A 21,831-nucleotide genomic window follows, 5' to 3' on the forward strand; every position below is an offset into this window, starting at 1 on the left:
AACTGTGAGCCAATAAATTCCTGTTGTTTAAGCCAACCCATTGTGCGGTATTCATAATAGCAGCCTGGTAAAAACTAGGACAGGTAATCTCACCTGACATATGGAGTACCCAGACACTTTTATAATTACTGCTGATGAAAATTTAGGTTTAAGCAATGTAGAAATTAGTGTAAATATGCAATATTTGGATCTGAAACTGATTGTGATAACTAATTTCTACTTCCTCTGCTATGAGTTCCTTTCTAGCAGAATCATCTTCTAAGAGAAATTTCCTGACGAATACCTGGAAGTTACGGAAGTGAGACTGTTTCTTTATGTGAATATGTGAAATAATTCCCGATTTCCCATCATGAGCCATGAATATATAGCTACTACCTTAGGAACCTAAAACCTAAATATAAATTACCATGATTTAAAAAAAAAAAACTATTTTAAAAATCTTTTTTTGATCTCTACATTTTAGTAATAAAATGCAATTTTATGATTACAAAAATACCTACCAGCCAAATAATACCTCACAATAGCTATTATTTTTATCTCCTTAACTATGCTGAGGATCCTATAGTAAGAAGACAGGGTGACCACTTCTCAAGCCTCTCCTGTATTAACTCCTCTGCTTCCTTTCACCCACTGTTTCCTGGATCTACAGCTCTACTCTTGCTGTAGTTCAAGCTCTTATTAGTCTCCACCTCCAATTAAAAAGGGCCTCCTTTTACTTATTCTACTATTCAACATGAGATTTCTAAAATGGGAAGTCTCTGAGACGGTTTCCGTATTGCTCACAGAATAACCTCCTGGCTCTTGGAATGCTCCATCTTGCAGCCACGGTCCGAGCAATATCTTACTGCTTGCAGTAAATAAACACACGGGATATGTGAACTTTTGCTTGGGGGGAGGATATTTGGAGCAGTTAACTAGGAAATTATCAACCATGAATCCAGACGTCCACAGGAGAGGTAGGCAATTGGATGCTCCAAACTTGCTCTCAAAGCTGCATATTTTTTTCCAGTCATAAATAGATCATAAAAACTCTCTCTAGTAGCAGTTCAGATTCTATCTTCCCGCCCCAGGGCATTTCACATCACGACTTGTGGTTTTACTCCATTTTTCTGCTTCTGAAGTTACCTTGTTGTTTACCTCCCAGTCAGCAAGGGCACTCTTGCTCATCATTTAGATACAGCCTAGAAGTCGCCCCCCACCCCCGCCTCTCCTCTTTTCCCGCACCGCTCCTTGCCTCCCCGATTGGTTTAACTTTCCTTTCCCCCTTGCTCACTCCGCCTCTCCGCCTAGCATTTCTACAGTCTGGTGCTCTTTGCAGTTCTGTATTTGCAGGCATGGCATCTGTGGAGATAAATTATTTATGTTCCAACCGCCCATAAACCGCGTAAGAATCTAAACCATTGCCGGAAGCGCTGACACGCAGTAGGAGATCCAAGTTCTCGCCAGAATGAAGGGGCAAATAGTCCGACCCCCCCGTGGTCGCTGGCGAAGAGCCGCCTCCGGTCACGTGACACGCCTATTGTCACGCGGACGCCGCTCACCTGACCACTGGCTCACGTGGCCCAGCCCTCTGAGTGAGGGGAGACCGATGGGGAATGGCAGGCTTTAGCTTGGGGTTTTCGCTGCTGCTAGCGGCAGCGTTTGCTGGACCGACAACGGCCCAATGGCCTTGGCCCCAAGACATCCAAATTTCCGACGAGCGGTACTTCATTTTTCCAAACAGTTTCCACTTCCACTACCATGTCGGTTCAGCCGCGCAGCCGGGCTGCTCCGTCCTCGACGAGGCCTTCCAACGCTACCGTCACCTGCTCTTTGGGACCGGGCCCTGGCCTTCCCCGGACGACACAAGTGAGTCGGACCTGCCCTTCCTCGCTCCCGGGTCTCTGAGAGAGCCCGACTTGGGACAGTCCCTCCAAAGGTACCCAGTCGCCCTTCTTGGCTTTCACTCAATCCTCTGATCACGTGCTGTCTACTTCCTCCTGCCCTTTTTCTCCAGCTGCCGCCTCAGCGTCCCCAAGATTGAGTACCCGCCTCCCACCCCCCACCTTCACTGAGATTATCTCTGGGGCCAGATTTATACGGAATCCCCCCACCCCCTCAGGCCACATTAGGTTTTCATTTTTTAAATAATGCCTTCTGTAGGACTGTAATACAATTGGGATATCAAATTATTGAAACACTCTGCCGGTAGCTGTCTAAGGTGATCTGTATGACCCCGTTCAAGAGAGAGGATCCTAGTGAGGCTGTGCCCGGGGCTAGGTAGAGGAGACCAGAAAAGACACCCAAAATGGTGACATGAGAAATGTATTGACCTAAGCAAAATTGCATAAGAGTGTCTGTCACATAGAAGATGTTCAATAAATGTTTAAATTGTGATGGAAATCATGGAACACTTCCATAAGAAAATGAGTTTTGAGCAGCCACTTTAAGGACATGATGGATGTAATTGTCCAGGACTGGAAGGAGGCACAAAGGTTTATGATTGAGCTGCTGTGTATGCCAAGGGTGGAGGGGTGGAGTGTTTGGACTTAACTACTTAGACAAAATTTCTTATTGGGTATGGGGAGTCATAAACATTTCATTAAATAGTGATACTAGAGAGTGACAGGATTTGGGGGAAAGAAAGAATCTTAGCATCAGGGTAGTTTTCAACTGGTAGTGTGCATTAGGCTGGGAAGGAGGCCTTCTGTTGTGTGTGGTAGTTAACATGTTTCTCTGAATCTTTCATGGCAAGTGTTAAAAGAAAACTTTTCAAACCACTTAGTCTCTGAAAGTGTTACTGAGCAATTTATGAATTGAGCAGCATGCCATCCAGAAAGTAGAAGGGAGCTCCACTGGGGAGGGGAAAGGGAAAGCCTATATAGGGCAAAAGCAAGTAAGGAAATGTTCTGATTGGCTGATGTTAAGTTTCCATTTTACATTGGGGTGGGGGGCGTCTTACAGAGTGGGGAGCAGATGTACATTGATTAGTATGGTATACTTGTCCATTCTGAAGAGCTGTATTTTCTGGACTGAAACTGGTTTATCACCAGGTGTCGCTTACCTACAGGTCTGTAGGGTGCATTCCATTGTTTCATTTTCTTGGAAAGTTCCTGCAGGTCAATTGCTTTTGTCTTCTGGAAAATCCTTTCTTAGAAAAGGAGTCTCTCTCTCAACAACACCCAATGCAGGCAGCCATTTTATTTTATTTAGTCCTGTCTTTTGCTCATTTTTCCAATGACCTCATTGGAAATTTGACTAAAACACTCTGGTCAACACCATTGATTTCTTTTCTTTTCTAGTTAGGCGGTCGAGTCGTCTCGGTCAGTAGGTTTGTTCCATTTTTCCTTTTCATATGTTGAGTTTATTTCCTTTTTTGATTGCAGTTAAGTTCGTTGGGTGGCTCTTCAATTACACTTAAGACTTTGGAGTGGGGTTACTTATTCAATGGATTACGGATACAGCCCTCTCTCTGAGTCAAAGTATCTATTATTTTTATTTTTATTTTAGTCTCGGTTCACTAGCGACAGGCCCATTTCTATTTCATTTTCCTTTTGATTAGCTTTCTTAAGGGTAACCATTTATCTTGAGGGTGACAAGGAATTTGAACAGAAATATGAAACACAGTTTGTACAACAAGAAATAAAAACCTATAGGCTGATATTAAAATCAGAAATCCAAAGTTTTGGAATTTGTCCCCATATTCCATTAAATCAAGAAATAGATCTGTCAGGAAATACATCTGTCCATTGAAATGTAAATTTGTGTTTAACCAAATTGAGTTTTTATTCTGACAAACTTCATTTCAAGAGTAATTGCGTTTTGTAGGATGTTGGCTTGAAGACAGTTTCCAAGATCTTTTTGGTGACTTAAATATGTATGGTATATGGCATGTTTTTGTTAAGGAAAACAAGTCATTTTTTCCCCCAAAGTAAATTCCTCTATTTATTTTTTAAAGTTTTTATTGTCACTTTTGTTAGATAGGGAACCAACTTTGTTTCACAGTGACCCATGATCCTATTTAAAAAAATGTTCAAACCTGACAACTTTTGACATCTTTTTTTAAGTGAGTTCACTGCATCACGGCTATGCCTGCGTGAAGTCTAACATTGAAGAATCCATAATCCAAATGGACAAAGAAATTGTAACATTATGATTTGAGTAGTGCTTTTCCTTGCTTTTGTCAACCATCACAATAGTCTGCAACACAACTTTTCTTTTAACAAAGCTAGAACAGTTTTGACTTCTTAAACTTATATTTGGGTAGGTTAAGCTGCTGTACATGTTCAGTATGACTAATGTTTAAATAGAAAATATTGTAAAAAATTATATTTTTTCAAAAATATTTTTTTTAAAATAAATAATAGAACAGAAAAAAAGATCTAGTAGATATGCTTCTAGCTTATTTGATCAGTAAACTGTATAAATTTAGGAGGAACATACTTAAGTAGAATAAAATTGTATGCTTGAATTGTATTTCACATTGATAACTCAGAAGACATTGCATTTTTATTTGACTAACAATATTAAACTAGTCCCATTTGTAATGGTTAATCTGAATTATGTGTACTTGTATTTTTTAAAAAAACATTTGGGTTTTAGTTCTACAAATACTCTGTTTTTCTATTGGAAATATTAGGATTTGGTTTTGTTAATATTTGGGACTTTAGGAGTATTAATTTTTATGTAAGCACTTAGTTATCTTTAAGCCAATTTGAATAGAGCTCTTTTTTTTTTTTTTTTTTTTGCCCACATATATTCTGTTTATTCTTTTTTTTTATCATCATTTTATTGAGATATATTCACATACCACGCAGTCATACAAAACAAATTGTACTTTCGATTGTTTACAGTACCATTACATAGTTGTACATTCATCACCTAAATCAATCCCTGACACCTTCATTAGCACACACACAAAAATAACAAGAATAATAATTAGAGTGAAAAAGAGCAATTGAAGTAAAAAAGAACACTGGGTACCTTTGTCTGTTTGTTTGCTTCCCCTACTTTTCTACACATCCATCCATAAACTAGACAAAGTGGAGTTTGGTCCTTATGGCATTCCCAATCCCACTGTCACCCCTCATAAGCTACATTTTTATACAACTGTCTTCGAGATTCATGGGTTCTGGGTTGTAGTTTAATAGTTTCAGGTATCCACCACCAGCTACCCCAATTCTTTAGAACCTAAAAAAGGTTGTCTAAAGTGTGCGTAAGAGTGCCCACCAGAGTGATCTCTCGGCTCGTTTTGGAATCTCTCTGCCACTGAAGCTTATTTCATTTCCTTTCACATCCCCCTTTTGGTCAAGAAGATGTTCTCCATCCCACGATGCTGGGTCTACATTCCTCCCCGGGAGTCATATTCCACGTTGCCAGGGAGATTCACTTCCCTGGGTGTCTGATCCCACGTAGGGGGGAGGGCAGTGATTTCACCTTTCAAGTTGGCTTAGCCAGAGAGAGAGGGCCACATCTGAGCAACAAAGAGGCATTCAGGAGGAGACGAATAGAGCTCTTTTAAGTATTAAGTTGGTAATACCAAATTGTTTGTTCAATATATTAATTTAAAAGGGCTACTTTGTGTAAAAGTTTGTAAGACAGATTCCTGGCTTTTGTTTATCTGTAAGAGCAGCAAAAAGATGATTTGCAAGTTTGCTTTTAGGATTGCCTTTCCTTTCAAGTTTCATATGTGGAGCATTAAGCATATAATTCCAGGGAAAGTTGAGGATCACACTATGCTGTGGTCCCAAGTCATGCTGCCCTTATCCCATCACAAAATTGGAGATGCATTGAGAAATGATGTCTCTCCATCTAGGAACTATTGGAGGGAAACAGATAAGGTCAGGGAATTGATGTCAGCAACGTGGTGACATAAGACATACCCTGGAAAATTTCCCTTCAGGATCAGCTAATAAAAGGACAAATCTCACTTGCTTAGAACTCTGGAGGATGGTAAAAGAATGGAGAAGGACTCCACTAATGCTGAATCGAATCAAAATAAAAACAATCTACAAGAGAAGGTAGGAAATTTTATCCTGCACCAGCCAGCCTGGACCCCTACGCCCTCTCAGTCCCACGTGGCTTGGGAGACATTCAGAGGCAGCATGGCCTGGGTCCCTCCTGCCACAGATGCACACTGTAGAGCCACTGATACAAGCAAGTTAGAACCCCTTGCATATCCAGGCACAGGGACCCATGTCTGCAGAGTCAGGCTACATATAAAAGGGCCCCCCAGGGTAGGTGGTGGGAGACCACGGCAGAATTGTAGGCAAGAGGTTCATGCACTCAGTTTGGTTTCTATTGACATGACCACCTAGATGCAAAACAGACTTTTCTGGATTGACCCCATCTGGATTCCCAGCATAAGATACCCTAACAGAGAAGAAAATGGAGGCAGAAAAGCCTCACAGGAAGAAAAGGGAGGGAAGCAGGGGGGAAGTAAGCTCCTGTGAAACAGAAAGGTTCCCAGAACTGAAAAGTATAAGGAAAAGGAGGCATTGAGTGAGAGAATTTAAACAAATTATAGGAGCTGTGGAGAAAATTCTGCACAAAAGCCAACAAAACAGATCATGATTCTCAGAGAAGGAACAGAGAAAAGGAAGCTTTCTCCTGGTGGTGAAACAATTGCACAAAAAGTGCAGTCTGAAAAATTATAATGCATATCCAGGGTAAGAAACAATGAAGAAGAGCTGAGAAAATCTGATCAGTTAAACACGGGCTACTCCAAAGATCCAGAGTAACTTGGACCAAATGTCAATGAAGAGCCTTAACACAAAGCCAGCCAACAATAAAAGCCTAGACAAGAGAGAGAAACTGACCTTCTGAGGTAACTCATCAAAATAATCAGGTATCTAAACATCAGCAAAAAAATTACAAACCATATGAAGTAACAGGAAGATATGGCTTAGTCAGGGGAACAAATTAAAACTTCAAGAAGAAACACAGAATTTGGAACAAATCAAAGAAGTTCAAACAAATCTCCTAAATCAATTCAAGGAGATGAAGGAAAATATGCATAAAGAGCTAAAGAATATTAAGAAGACAATGTGTAAGAATAAAGGATAATTTAAAAGTTTAAAAAGAAAATAACATTATGGGGATGAAAAGCACAGAATTGGAGATTAAAAATACCCTAGAGACAAACAGCAGCAGACTTGTACAGGCAGAAGAAAGAATCAGCAAACTAGAAGACAGGACAATTGAAATTATATAGTCAAAAGAACAGCTAGAGAAAAGAATAGAAAGGATTGAGCAATGTCTCAGGGATTTGAGTGACAGCATGAAGCACACAAACATACATGTTATGGGTGTCCCAGGAGAAGAAAAGGGCAGAATAAATACTAATAGACCTACTCCGAGACACATACTAATCAGAATGTCAGCTGCCAAAGATAAAAGAGAATTCTGAAAGCAGCAGGAGAAAAGCAATTTGTCACATACAAGGGATCCTCAATAAGACAAAGTGCCACTTTATCATCAGAAACCATAGAGGCGAGAAGGCAGTGGAATATTTAAGCTACTGAAAGGGAAAAACTGCCAGCCAAAAGTTCTTTATCTGGCAGAACTGCCCTTCAAAAATGAGGGAGAGTTTAAAATATTCACAGATAAGCAGAAATTGAGAGTTTGTCAGCAAAAGAACTGCCCTACAAGATTTACTAAAGAGAATTCTGTAGGTTGACTAAGCACATACTGGGAGAATGCATGTCTGGCCTATTCTGTCTGGTGGTAGCCTGAGGGACTTGCCATCCCAAGACTAGACCTGCACTTGCCCTTGGGAAGACTGTTGCTGCAAAGGAGAGGCTAGGCCTCGCTATAATTGTGCCTAAGAGCCTCCTCCCGAATGCCTCTTTGTTGCTCTCTCTCTAGCTAAGCCAACTTGAAAGGTGAAATCACTGCCCTCCCCCCCACGTGGGATCAGACACCCAGGGGAGTGAATCTCCCTGGCAACGTGGAATATGATTCCCGGGGAGGAATGTAGACCTGGCATCATGGGACAGAGAGCATCTTCTTGACCAAAAGGGGGATGTGAAAGGAAATGAAATAAGCTTCAGTGGCAGAGAGATTCCAAAAGGAGCTGAGAGGTCACTCTGGTGGGCACTCTTACGCACACTTTAGACAACCCTTTTTAGGTTCTAAAGAATTGGGGTAGCTGGTGGTGGATACCTGAAACTATCAAACTACAACCCAGAACCCATGAATCTCGAAGACAATTGTATAAAAATGTAGCTTATGAGGGGTGACAATGGGATTGGGAAAGCCATAAGGACCACACTCCACTTTGTCTAGTTTATGGATGGATGAGTAGAAAAATAGGGGAAGGAAACAAACAGACAAAGGTACCCAGTGTTCTTTTTTACTTCAATTGCTCTTTTTCACTTTAATTATTATTATTGTTATTTGTGTGTGTGTGCTAATGAAGGTGTCAGGGATTGATTTAGGTGATGAATGTACAACTATGTAATGGTACTGTGAACAATCGAATGTACGATTTGTTTTGTATGACTGCATGGTATGTGAATATATCTCAATAAAATGAAGATTAAAAAAAAGAAAGGAAAAGAAAGTAGAGAGTGGCTTGGAGTAGTGTGAAGAAATGAAGACCTTCAGAAAGAGTAACTTAAAAGGGTAAATGCAAGACCCAATAAGATTGTATCCTCAATATACAACTCTACTCTTGAATTCCTATAAGAGTCAGAACACAAGTGAACATGAAAAAGGCATATTTTCTGATAATGGATATGCAAAATATAAACAGATAAAGTGAGAAAAAATAATATAAAGAGGGGAAACAGGGATATGAGAGCAGATATTGAGTATGCTATTGAAACTAAGTTGGTATCTTTTTAGATGAGTAGGTTACAGTTGTAGGTTGTGTAATAGAAACCCCACAGTAACCAGGAAGAAAGTATTTTTAAAATATGCAGAAACAAAAATGAGAATTTCTATCAGATATATCACAGAAGATCAACTATACAGAAAAGGAAGTTTCAGTAAAGGAAAAGAGAGAAAAAAAAAAAATACGACATATAAAAACCAAAGGAAAGAATGGCTGAAGTAAGTACTGCCTTTATAGTAATAGTACTGACTATTAATGAATTAACCCTTCCAATAAAGACACAGATTAGCAGTATGGATTAAAAAGTATGATCCAACTATATGTTGTTTTCAAGAGGCTCACCTCAGACATAAAGACACAAATAGGGTGAAAAGGCAAGGATGGAAAAAGATATACCATGCAAGTAGTAACGAAAAAAGAGCTGGGGTAGCTATACTAACTAATATCAGGCAAAATAGACCTTAAGCAAAAGCTTTTATAAGAGACAAAGAAGGACACTATATGTTAATAAAATGGGCAATCCAAAATACATGAGGCAAACACTGGCAAAACTGAAGGGGGAAATAGACATCTCTATGAAAATGATTGGAGACTTCAGTACACTGCTCTCATCAATAGATAGAACATCTAGACGGGGGATCAATAGGGAGACAGAAGTTGAATAGTAGGATTGATGAACTAGACCTAACAGACATATACAGAATATTGCACCCCACAACAGCAGGATATACATTCTTCTCAAGTGCACAAGGATCATTCTCCAGGATAGACCACATCCTGGGTCACAAAACAAGTCTTAATAAATTTTAAAAGATTGAAATTATGCAAAGTATCTTCTTTGACCATAATGGAATGAAGCTGGAAATCAATAAGATGCAGAGAACTGGAAATTCCACAAATATATGGAATTTACATTACACACCCTATAACAATCAGTGGGACAAAGGAGACATTGCAAGAGAAATTAGTAAATATCTTGAGATGAATGAAAACAAGAACACAACATATCAAAACTTATGAGATGCAGTGAAGACAGTGCTGTGAGGGAAACTTGTAACCCTAAATGCTTACATTAAAAAAGAAGACAGAGCTAAAATGAAAGACCTGAATGCATACCTGAAGGAATTAGAAAAATAATAGCAAACTAAACTTAAAGCAAGCAGACAGAAAGAAATAACAAAGATTAGAGGAGAAATGAATGGAATTGAGAATAAAAAAAACACTAGTTTTTTTATAAACTTTATAAAAGTTGGTTCTTTGAAAAGATCAATAAAATTGACAAACCCTAGCTTAGCCTGACAAAAAAGAGAGAAGATGCAAATAATTGAAATCAGAAAGGGGGTGTTACATTACTACTGAGCCCCAGAAATGTAAAGGATCATAGGATACTATAACAACTGTATGCCAAAAAATTAGACAACCTAGATGAAATGGACAAATTCCTAGAAATACAAGAACAACCTACCCTGATCTCACAGACCAATTACTAGTAAAGAGATTGAATCAGTCAGCCCAGGACCAGATGGCTTCACTAGTGAATTCTATCAATCATTCCTAAAAGATTTAATACCAACCCTGCTCACACTATTCCAAAAAATTAAACAGAAGGGAACACTACCTAACTCAATTTTATGGGGCCAGCATCACCCTAATACCAAAGCCAGGAAAAGATACTACGAGAACAGAAAATTACAGACCAATTTCTCTTTATGACATAGATGCAAAAACGCTCAACAAAAGTACCTGCAAATCAAATACCAACAGCATACTTTTTAGATGAAGGTTAAATTTAACTGTTCTATTTTGAATCCTAGGACCTAGATTAGTTTGGCCTGCAGTCCTCAACCAGCGTCTCTTGTCTCAGCCCTGTTTTTTTCTTTATTACCTCAATTATATGCTTTCCCAGTAGCTGAGAACAGTACTAAGGCCAGGAAGCTCACTTGATCAAGCTGTGGGGTGCTTAGTCTGGACCTGGTTTTGTGAAAAATCCTGAGTCTCATTTCCTTGAAGTATGGTTGCTCCCCTGTCTTGGATATTCTGTTTGGCTGGGTGTGGACTTGATTTGTTCAGGTCAACCAGAGAGTGTTTTATTAAACTATGTACCTTCAGGCCAATTGCCTATTTCCAAGCTTTTTTTTTTTTTTTTAAATCTGCTTACATTCCAGGCGTTTCTGGAGGACAACAAGGAAATAGTTGTGAATGTCTTTGTAATCTTTGAAGAAGGGTAAACTTGAAGGAAGCACTTGGTTTTTTAAAAATAAAACAAATAAAAGTAGTCTGTGCCCCAGACCTGCCTTCCCTCCATCTCCTTCTACCCCACTTTCTCACCTCCAAACCGAGGAGCAAAGCAGGGTGTTGGAGGTTTTCTGCCTGGTATCATTTGAGCTTCCTGATCATGCACACTCAGCCCTATCCCAGGCCAACAATGATGCACTATCATTGTGCCCACATCTTGAGGTTGGTTGTTGCTGGGGTGTGGCATAGAGTTCTTTCCTCTGGAAGTGTATGTTCAAATATATTTTAATGCAAGAAGTGTGAGCAGTTTCAGCCTGGATGTTAGTAATCAGCCTTCCTTTCTTTTATAAAGTTCTTGTGGGGAAGGGAGGAGCCCTTGTCCTGACAGTAACCAGTACTAGGATTCTCCATTAGTGGCTGTTCTAGTTTGCTAATACTGTTAGAATGCAAAACACCAGAAATGGACTGGCTTTTATAAAGGGGGTTTATTTGGTTACAAAGTTACAGTCTTAAGGCCATAAAGTGTCCATGGTAAGTCATCAACAATCGGGTACCTTCACTGGAGGATTTCCAATGGTGTCCAGGAAACCTCTGTTAGCTGGGAAGGCACATGGCTGGCTTCTGCTCCAAGGTTCTGGTTTCAAAAATGTCACTCTTAGTTGTTCTTGGCGTGTTTGTCTTCACTTAGCTTCTCCGGAGCAAGAGTCTGCTTTCAACGGCCGTCTTCAAACTGTCTCTCATCTGCAGCCACTCTCTCAGCTTCTGTTCATTCTTCAAAGTGTCCCTCTTGGCTGTGACAAGCTCACTCCTGTCTGAGCTTTTATAGAGCTCCAGTGAAGTAATCAAGGCCCATACTGAATGGGCAGGGCCATGCCTCCATGGAAATTATCTAATCAGAGTTATCACCACAGTTAGGTAGGTCACATCTCCCTGGAAACAATCAAAGAATTACAGTGTAATCAACACTAATATGTTTGCCCACACAAGATTGCATCAAAGATAATGGTGTTTCGGGGGATGTAATACATTCAAACTGGCACAGTGGCTTTGTTGTTTTGACTGAGCTGCAGTCCTAGATTGGGCCAGATTCAGAGTTAGGCTTCCAATCTCATGTCCCTTTTTATGTGTTGGTGTGTCAGCCTGTTTGCAATACAGGGTTGCATCACCCAGTAATGGAGCCTCCGGGCTCCTGTAAGAAGCTCATGAAAAACCCTTTAGGGAAACTGGTCCCATTGTGTGGTTTTACAAAAGCATCCTTTCCCTGGGCTCCTCCAGTCAAGTGATAGAATGAAGGTTTGCTGTGGCAAACTGACTTTTTTTATTCCTGACAGAATAGAAAAAAGGAAGTAGAAAATATAAGGAAATTGGCATTTACTGAATATCTGGCACTTAATGTACGATACCCCCTTTAATCTTCCTAACAACCCTGTGAGGTCAGTGTTATCCCCACCTTTCAGAGCTGAAACTCGTAGAGGCTAAGTAACAGCTAGTAGTAGTGGAGCAGAAATTCCAGTCAGGTTGGTGTGTCTACAAAGATTTTGATCTTTTCATTGTGCAATCTTGGGGCATATTCGTAAATATCTTTTTCAAGCATTATACCAATTAGCAATTTGGAAAACTACTGGCCTATGTAGGATTAAGCCCTGATCACACCCTAGTATTAATTACTTCAAATAGTGACTTCTAACATCCAATTGCTTATTACCACTCAAGTAATGGATATTTTAATCCCTGGCCCATTGTTACCAGATTCTGGTAGCATTTCTGGCTTCCTTCTTTCCTTCCATCTGTAATGTAAGTCATATTTTTAAGTAACTATAATTTGTCTATAATAGGTCCAAAGAATATTACATTGAACTGCCTCTGGAATTGGGGATGCAGACATACAATAAACTATCATTTTTGCTATGACAAGGGAAGTACAGAGTGCTTTGGGATTTCAGAAGAGGAATATGTGGCCGAAATATGTGTGAGAGGGATTGGGGAGCATGTTGAAATCTGTTCCGGTTTGCTAATGCTGCTGTTATGCAAAATACCAGAAATGGATTGGCTTTTATAAAGGAGGTTTATTCGGTTACAAAGTTACAGTCTTAAGGCCATAAAGTGTCCAAGCAAGGTAAGGCATCAACAATAGGGTACCTTCACTGAAGGATGGCCATTGGCGTCTGGAAAACCTCTGTTAGCTCAGAAGGGACATGGCTGGCGTCCACTTGCTCCCAGGTTGTGTTTCAAAAAGGCATTCTCCAAAATGTTGCTCTTGGGGTGTTTTGTCGTCTCTTAGCTGCAGCTCCTCTTCAAACTGTCAACTCTCAATTGCTCTCCAAAATGTCACTCTTAGCTGCTCTGTGTCTGAGCCTGTGTGCCTCTTTTTAAAGTACTCCAGTGATCCAGTAAAGACCCACCCTGAATGGGTGGGGCAACACCTTTATAGAAATAATCCAATGAAAGATCTTGCCCATAGTTGATTGAGTCACATCTCCATGGAAATACTGAACCAATAGGTTCCAACCTAATCAACACTAATATGTCTTCCTCCACAAGATTGCATCAAAGATAACGGTGTTTAGGGGGAGATAACACATCCAAACCGGCACAGGGAGCATATTGAAGAGGCTTTCATAGAAGAAGAGCTGTTTAATCAGAACTGAAAGTGTGAATTGGGGGGGATAGAGGTAGTATTCCAGATAGAAAGAACTGCACCTGAAAGGAAAGCCTTCAGGCAAGAAACCTAAGAAAACCTAAATATGGCCTGTTAAAGAAATTCAATTTCCTTAAGGTTGAAGCAAGTTCTAATGCTAGAAAAGGTGGTAGAGGTAAGAAATGACCTATTAAGCCCTAGTAAGTTATGGGAACTTTACCCTAAGGTCAAGGAAGGTCAGAAAAGGTAATAACTGGTAATTAAATCAGATAAGCGATTTGACCAAACTGTGGCTGTGTTAGGAGTACAGATTGGCGGAGAACTGAACTAGAGACAGGAAACCCAGTTAAAGGCTATTACAGTGTTCTAGATAGATAGTAGTGGTTGAACTAGGTTGAGGCTGTAGGGACAGAGGGGACTACATAGATTGCAGAGATGTTTTGGAGGTGGAGTGTTTGTAAGCAGGGAGTATAATGAGGGGGGTGCTGAAGGTGACTCCCAGATTTCTACTTTAACAATTCACAAATAGAGGGGAAACTGTAGTAAAGGAACTGAAGAAGGAAGGAAAGGAAGAAGTGGAGGGAGATAGAGAGATTGGGGTGAGAATCAAAAAGTAAGTTTAATTTTGGACATGTTAAGTGTGAGATATCTAGCATATAGTAGACAATTAGCTGTATGGTGTTGAAGCTTGGGAGAATGAATTTGAACATGCCCAGGGGACAAAAAAGTCCAAAAGGTGACCATGGGAGGGTGATTGAGGATGAGGAGGAAGAGAAGGAGGGTGTTGTGTAACTGCTAAGCCAGAATGTGGGTTAATGCTTCCTTCTGGGTTTCGAAATCATCTAGGCTAATAGCAAGCTTTGGGGTGGAGAGGAAAGCTGGGAACTAGTTTTCAAAGTTTTGAATAAATAAGGAAGAATGGTCAAGAAGTTACAGATGGTTTAAAACCCAAGAGGTTGAGCTTCAGAAGAGAGGTGTTTTTTCCACTTAATTGTGTAGGATGGATGGCCCAAACCAGCCCCTTCTATCAGCCCTGGGATTAGAGAAGGAGCCGCCTCTCAGAACAAGTTGTAAGGGAAGTGATATTCCTGGGAAAGCCAGGCTTCGGTTAAGGAGGAGGTAAAAGAGCCTGAGGATGTTGTTAGCTAAATAACCAGGGAATAGGGTTACAGAGGGTTTGTGGAGGTGGGTGATGGGTAGTATGGAATGTTTGGTTAATGAAGAGGAAATATGGGAATGGGAGTCCAGGCCAGAAATGAGCAGAAGGGTTTGTATATTGAGGAAAGGGACAGAAGATGATAGAGATAAGAGATGGTAGATTTCCCTAACTATAAGGTTGCCAAGAGAATAAGTTCCAGAGACAAGAAGAGTTCATGAATATATAGGAATTTAATATACGATAAAGGAAGCATTTCCAATCAAAAAAGAAAAGAAATATTAGCCAATAAATATGTAGTGATGATTGGGTATCCATTTTGAAAAAAATTCAACTAGATCCTTATCTCATATCATAACGCAGAAATAAATTCCAGATGAATTAAAGATCTAAAAGTAAAAATATACCATAAAATTATTATAGGGAAATAAAGGAGACTATTCATATACTCCTAGAGGTAGAGGAGCCATTCTAAGCAAGCAAACAAAGGAAAACCATAAAGGAAAAAAACTTAACAGATTTGACTATATAAAAACGAATGCAAAAGAAACCATAATGTTAAAAAATAAGGACAAACTGGGGCAAATATTACAACATTAAAAAACAAGGTTAAAATCTGTAGAAAACTCTAGAAATCAATAAAAGAAAATTAACTCAGAAAAATGTGCAAAGAAAATGGCTGATAAATGTAAAAAGGTGCTTAGAATGTGTTATTGTTAAAGAAAGACAAGTTAAAACAATGATAAATTTTTTCTCCATCGTAAAAGTAACGATGAAAAAAACGAGACTGGTTTGGGGAGAATGTGGAGAGATGGCCCGTATGTGTTGGTTCAGGTATAAATCAATACAATAATTTGAAAGAATATACCTCTAGGAATTTATCCTGTAGAAACTATTAGTTATGGTTTTCTAGAGAAACAGAATCAACAAGAGATATCTAAATATAAGATTTTATAAAATTGTCTCATGCAACTGTGGGGATGCACAAGTCCAAATTCCGTAGGACAGACAGCAAACTGGCAACTCCAATGAAGATGTTTGAAGAACTCGTCAGTTAGCGAATTGGCAACTTCGATGAACATGTTCAATGAACTCCTCAGGCACGAACCGGCAACTTTGAGGAACTCCTCAGGAAAAGCTTTGCTGGCTAGCCAAAGAAGTGAAGGTCTTCTGTGTGTTTCACTAAGAAGTCTTCAACTGATGGGATTAAATCCAGCTGGATTGCATTCTCTCATTGTGGAAGCCTGCCGTTTGTTGATGTAATCAGTCACAGCTGCAGCCAATTGACTGATGATTTAATAAACCAGCCTCCTGGTTTATTAACCAGCCACGAATGTCCTTGCAGTAACAGGCCAGTGCTTGCTTGACCAGACACCTGGGTACCATCACCTGGCCAAGTTGACACATGAACCTAACCATCACACCATCAATGGAATTCTATTCAGCAATTAGAAGTGATGCTGTAGATGTATATATATTGACAGCAAAAGATCTACAGATCATTTTAGTAAGTAGGGAAAAAGATTGCAAATCTGTATGTTTTAGGATCCCATTTTTGTTTTAAAGATTAATAATAAATATATGTGTCTAGAACTTAGAAGACTATGCAAAATGTTAATCCAAGTTATCTCTTGGGATCTAGAATTATAGGGAGATGTTCTCTTTCTAGTGAAATAGAAGAAAGATACCAAGTTTTAGAAGTAGGGGGAAAACGAAAACTTTTAACTATGCTTTTAAAAGAGAAGATGGGATGCAAATGAAAGGGGTGGGACATTTTGAATTCATCTGTGGGGTGGAAGGATTGCACTTTTGAGTGGGTATTAATCTCTGGAGGGTGAAGAATCTTGGGACTCCAGGGAGGAGGCACTTTGGACCACATCAAATTCAGCAGCACCAAGGAGAGGCTCCAGGCTTGGGGCAGTTGAATTCTCAGACTTCCACTTTACTGGGATAAGTTTGACAGGGGTGGCCTTGCCTCTTCTAGCCATACAAACATGCTTTTGTACCCGCTGCTTCCTAGACTTAGAATACCTTTTCTCCTCTTGGGGCTTGGCAAACTCCAACTCAGTAGTTCAAAGTCTTGCTCCAGGGTACCTCCTCATTTTAAGCTTGCCTCCCCTTCTGGAGGTATATATGTCTACAGTAGTCCTTATCACACTGTATTGTAATTGTTGTTTGTATTTGCCTCTCCCACTAGACTGTGAGCTCCTCAAGCAGGGACCAGGGCTATTCTTTGTTTGTTTGTTTTCTTTTTAACTGCCCAGGCACCTAACACAGTTCCTGATGCACAGTAAGTGCTCAGTATATCTTTGAGGTATGAAGAAATGAGTGGAAAATGAATGATTTCAAGGGCTTTCATTAGGCTGAGTATGGGGAGAGGTAGCCTGCATCTGATGTAAATAAAGGTAGGAGGGGAGGGGAACCAAGTGGGCATTGTAGAACAAACTTTGGCCCCAGCCTAGGACAGATACAGGGACAGGGTAGACATTAAAATTGGGACAGTGCCAAAGGGTGTGTTGTCTCTCCTAGTGGACGCTCCAGGAGCGAAACCAAATGTCCCCTTACGACCAAAACCAATGTGTTTTCTCCATGCTGCTAGGATTCTATGAATTAAACACATTCATATGATAGAAATATTTTGATTCAGGGAGGAGCCAGGGTGTTTAGAGAGAGAGGCTATTGTGCCCTGAGGTAAAGATTTATAGTTTCCAGGTACCCTAATGAGCTGACTTCTCCCTTCCAGAGAAGTAGGAAGTCCTGAGTCTTTAGACTCAGGGATCCAGAGGTCTTCAGAGCAGTGTCTGATGAAGCAGTTTGTATATGCCTGGGTTTCTTACCACCCCCACCCCAACCCCAGGACTTCAGAAATACTAAGTTTGGGTGTATAAAAGTAATATCTACATCAACTGTTCGTCATTTATGCCTGATTATCATGTAGCAAGTCATTATGCATACATATCATTAAATATACATTTTTTTAATTCTAGCATCATTCATTTTTTCAGCAAAAATTTGTTGAATGACTACCGTGTGTCAGGCACTGGGAATACAAAGACACTGAGATTGGTCCCTGCTGTTGAGGAGCTCACAGCCTCGCGCTAGGTGAGGAGATAGACAAATAATCAGCATATATTAAGATAAATGTTATGAAAAATGTAAGTAATATGTTTCATGGTCACATAAGAAGGTCTTTTAGGAAAGGGTGGGAAATGATAGAAATTTTATCAAAGGAGAACCAGAGCTGTCTCTTAATCAGGTGAGATGTAGATAGGATGCAAAGTTTGTTTCAGTTGGAGGAAGCGGCATGTGCAAAGTAGGGCGACAGGGTGAGAAAACTGTGGCACTTTTGGGGTTCTGTAAAGAGCTCATTATACTATTATGAAACTTATTACATAAAAGCAGAGAGAGATATGGCTGGAGTCCAGGTTGTGACAAAAACTATGTCATCCAGTGGATTCTGGATTTTATCCTTAAAGTTACAGAGAGCTATTAAGAATTTTAAGCAGAGACTATTATGATCTGATTTTCATATAAGAAAGATCACATACTGTTTATCATATAAGGGAAGTCCCATTATATTCCTCATTTTGGTTTTTTTTTTTTGTGAGTTTTGTTTAATTAGAAATGTGTTAAATTTAATGAAATAATTCATTGGCTCCTTTAAAATAGTTACATGATTTGTCTCCTTGTTTTCTTTTAATAAGCTAAATTACATTGATTTTCCAGTGCTGAATCAACTTTTGCAGCCCTGGAGTAGACTCAGATTGCTCATGGTGTATTATTATTTTTATACAAAGTAGGATTCAATTTACTAATGATTTGTTTGGACTATATTGCATCTAAATTCATATTAGAAGATATCGTTTTTGTTTATTGAAATATTTTTGTATTTGAAGTATCAAGATTTTTCAGGCTTATTAAAATCTGTTGGAAATTGGAAAAAAGAAGGATCACAGATGACAGTAGATTGAAGTGGGGCACATGGAGGTGGGGGGAGAGAGTTTTTTTTTTTACATTCATGCATTTGCGAAATTATGAGAGGCTGAACTAAGGGGGTGGAAATGGGATGGGAAAATGGTGATAGTGTTATGAGATAATAAGGATTTTGTAATTATAAGACTTCATTGGCTTTTTCACTGTTGTGATCTTGATGCCTATCACAATATTTTACACATGGTAGCAGTCAAAAAATATTGTTTTGAGTGACTTAGTAAGGTGGGAGATACAGAAAGAGGTTTCTGGTGTGGCTAAATTGATAGATGATGCTATCAAACTGAGAGAGAGGATCAACCAGGAAGAGGAAAGAAGAGTTAGTTTAGTTTTGTATGTAAAATTCAAGGGGCTTTTGAGACATCTGTGTGAAGGTATTAATGGTCTAGAAATCCAGAAGAATTGGCTTAGAAATACAGATTTAAGAGTCATCAGCCTATTGTGAGAATGGATGACATTTTGCATAGAGAATGTAAGTGAGGAGAAAAGGAGTCTGGAACCCTGGAGAACACCAGCACATAGGGGTTGGTGAAGGAAAAGGAGAATGAGGAGGCATATTCAAGGAGTTAGAAGGAAAAATCCAAGAGAGAGCGATGTCCCCTAAGCTAAAGGAGTTTAGTTTCAAGGACGAGGTATTCTGGTGCTGCCAAGAAGCCCCAGAAGGAATGAATATCAGCCTGATAGGATTTTGTCTGTTTTGATCCCTGCTGTATCCCCAGCACTTAGAACAGCCTAGCACATAGTAAATTCTCAGTAAATAACTGTTGAATGAATCAGTGAATTGAAAAGAGTAGTTTACGTTTAGGACCTTGGTGAAACCATTTTCAGAGATGTGATGATGAAGGAAGCCAGCTTATAGTGGACTGAGGAATAAATAGGATGTAAGGAAGTAGCTACGAAGAGAGTACTAAGGCCAACTCTGTGAGCACTTAGATCTTGTCAAGCACTGAGCTAAGTATTATTAACTCATTTAATCTTCCCAACAGCCCAGTTAACGTAGGTATGATCCTGATTCCCATCTTACAGATGAGTATGAAACTGTGGCTCAGAGACAGTAAATAACTTTCCCAGGGTCCTACAGCTAGAAAGCAGTGGAGACAAGATCTGGATCTTTCTGACTTTGGAGTTCAACTCCTAACACCTCTAGAGTTTCTTTGTGACAGGAAGAAGAGAGGAAGAGTGACTGTTTATGATGGCATGAGGTTAAGATCAGAAAGACTTGTAAATGTTTAAAGGCGGATGGTAAAGAATCAGTAGAAGGAAAGCATTTGGACCCTTTAGAAGAAAAGGAAATGATTTTTACTAGAGAAGCCTAAGGAGAGATCCTGAACACAGTCTAAAGGAAACCCTTTCCACTGAGATAGGAGGGGTAGAAGGTCAAGTTAGGTGTGTGCATATATTTTTGTCAGGAAAGAGAGGGGAAGGTAGGGATGAATGGAGTTCTTTTTTGAGTGGTTGCTGAGACTAAGGGAGGTAGTGATTGAGCTCCATGGTTGTGAAAAGTGGTACAAGTTTGAAATTGTAGAGAATAGAAAAAAGCGGTGGTGGATTTTCAGGGCAGGATGGGAGACCATGATTTTGCAGTGGCCTGATCCTGCCGTTATGTGATTTTCTCTCTTCCCTCCTATAGGACACTGTAGTCCAGTATTAGGGTCCCAGAAGGCAGATGTGGGATTGATCCAGGTTGAAGGTTTTGCCCACTGGATGCAAGAGAAGAAAAAGGGACAGATTGTTGTGACTATTAACTACATTATATTTAAGGTGATGAATCGCTACTTCTAGGCAAACAGGGAGAGGTGAGGAACAGAAAGGAAATGGAACAGCCATAGCACTAGGGTCTCGAGCAAGTTCAACAGTGGGGATTTGGGAGTGAAAGTGTCCTTGTTCTCATGCTTCCGTGTCTAGTGCTGACCTGTTTGTGATGAATAAAGCAAAAATATGCTAAAAAGGGGCCACAGAGGTAGAAAACTGAACAGTGGTTATCTCTTCGAGAGGGGACTAAAAAGAAGGGTGCCAAAGATACTTTTATTTTTAATTTTAAATGCTTCTATACTGTTTGAATTTTTTCAACTAGTATGTGCTACTTTTTTACTTTAGATTTAAAAACAAAACAAACAAAAAAAAAAACACTTTTCAGTGAACCCAAAGAAAAGAGCGAGTATATATGAATGTGTGGAGGTGAAAGAGCTGCAAAGGTAGGAGGCTGTGGTCCTGATGGAGTGGGACCCTGGAGTATATTATCTGTTTGTGGAGTCATCTGAAAAGGAGTAGTAGGAATCTGGTTCTACCCTGCCATTGTTTATAGGGGTGAAAATGGTAGCCCTGAGACTAGCTCAATTTGGCAGCAGCAGAACCAGTACAAGAATCAAACTTTCCTGATTTCCCAGCCCAATGGTCTGTTTTCCATGTGGCCTCCTAAACACTTGAGCCTTCAGAATTTCCTGCTGTACAGCTGTGGCTCATTGTGATTGTATGCAGTAGATTGCTGGTTAGTTGGGCTGTTTGCCTTAACATGCTTCCCACAATTCAGTTCCTCTGAGTGCAGGCTGTGTGGATGTGTGTAGAAGTGGTTGTACTGTCCCCAGCCTATTTCCTGTTTTTTTTTTTTCAGAACTCAGTAGAGTAGCAACTTGGGGATGGAAAACCACAGTGATGATACTGTTTACATCCTTTTAAATGACCCAGTGCCCCTCCTATTTTGCCAGCTCTCACATGGCTACCTCCCCCAGACCTTCTCTTTCATAGCTTATTTAAGCAGCAACCATGACTCTCTATCTGCTGCTGTATCAGTCAAACCCAGATGAGTCACTGAGAGCACTTAGGGATGGGTGGCAGGAGTGTGGGCAGGTGGTAATTCTGGAGAGAAGATCCTTAAATTAAGGACAGTTTTTCTGGAGAAAAGGTCCTTTTCATTTTTATCAGATCCCAAAAGGACTCTGTGACCCTCCCCCAAAGAGACTGGAGCCTGAGTATGTGTTGGAAAAATTAAAATATGAC

At 39.9% G+C, this 21,831-nt stretch overlaps 1 protein-coding gene across 5 annotated transcripts in view; it reads left to right on the forward strand.

Moving 5' to 3' along the window:
- The first annotated feature begins 1,543 nt into the window (after nucleotides 1-1,543).
- The window catches only part of HEXA (hexosaminidase subunit alpha), a 38,979-nt gene continuing 18,691 nt past the window's right edge, over nucleotides 1,544-21,831 (forward strand). For 2 of the 5 annotated variants that reach the window (XM_037833498.1, XM_037833499.1), the window contains exon 1: nucleotides 1,544-1,848. In XM_037833498.1, the coding sequence (XP_037689426.1) occupies nucleotides 1,596-1,848 (253 nt within the window). In that variant the 5' untranslated portion in view covers nucleotides 1,544-1,595. Of the gene's footprint in view, nucleotides 1,919-17,849; nucleotides 17,947-21,831 lie in introns of all 5 variants that reach the window. The other 3 variants (XM_037833500.1, XM_037833502.1, XM_037833501.1) reach the window with 3 other exon arrangements.

The sequence above is a fragment of the Choloepus didactylus genome, chromosome 4 (genome assembly GCF_015220235.1).
Source record: "Choloepus didactylus isolate mChoDid1 chromosome 4, mChoDid1.pri, whole genome shotgun sequence".
NCBI lineage: Eukaryota > Metazoa > Chordata > Mammalia > Pilosa > Megalonychidae > Choloepus > Choloepus didactylus.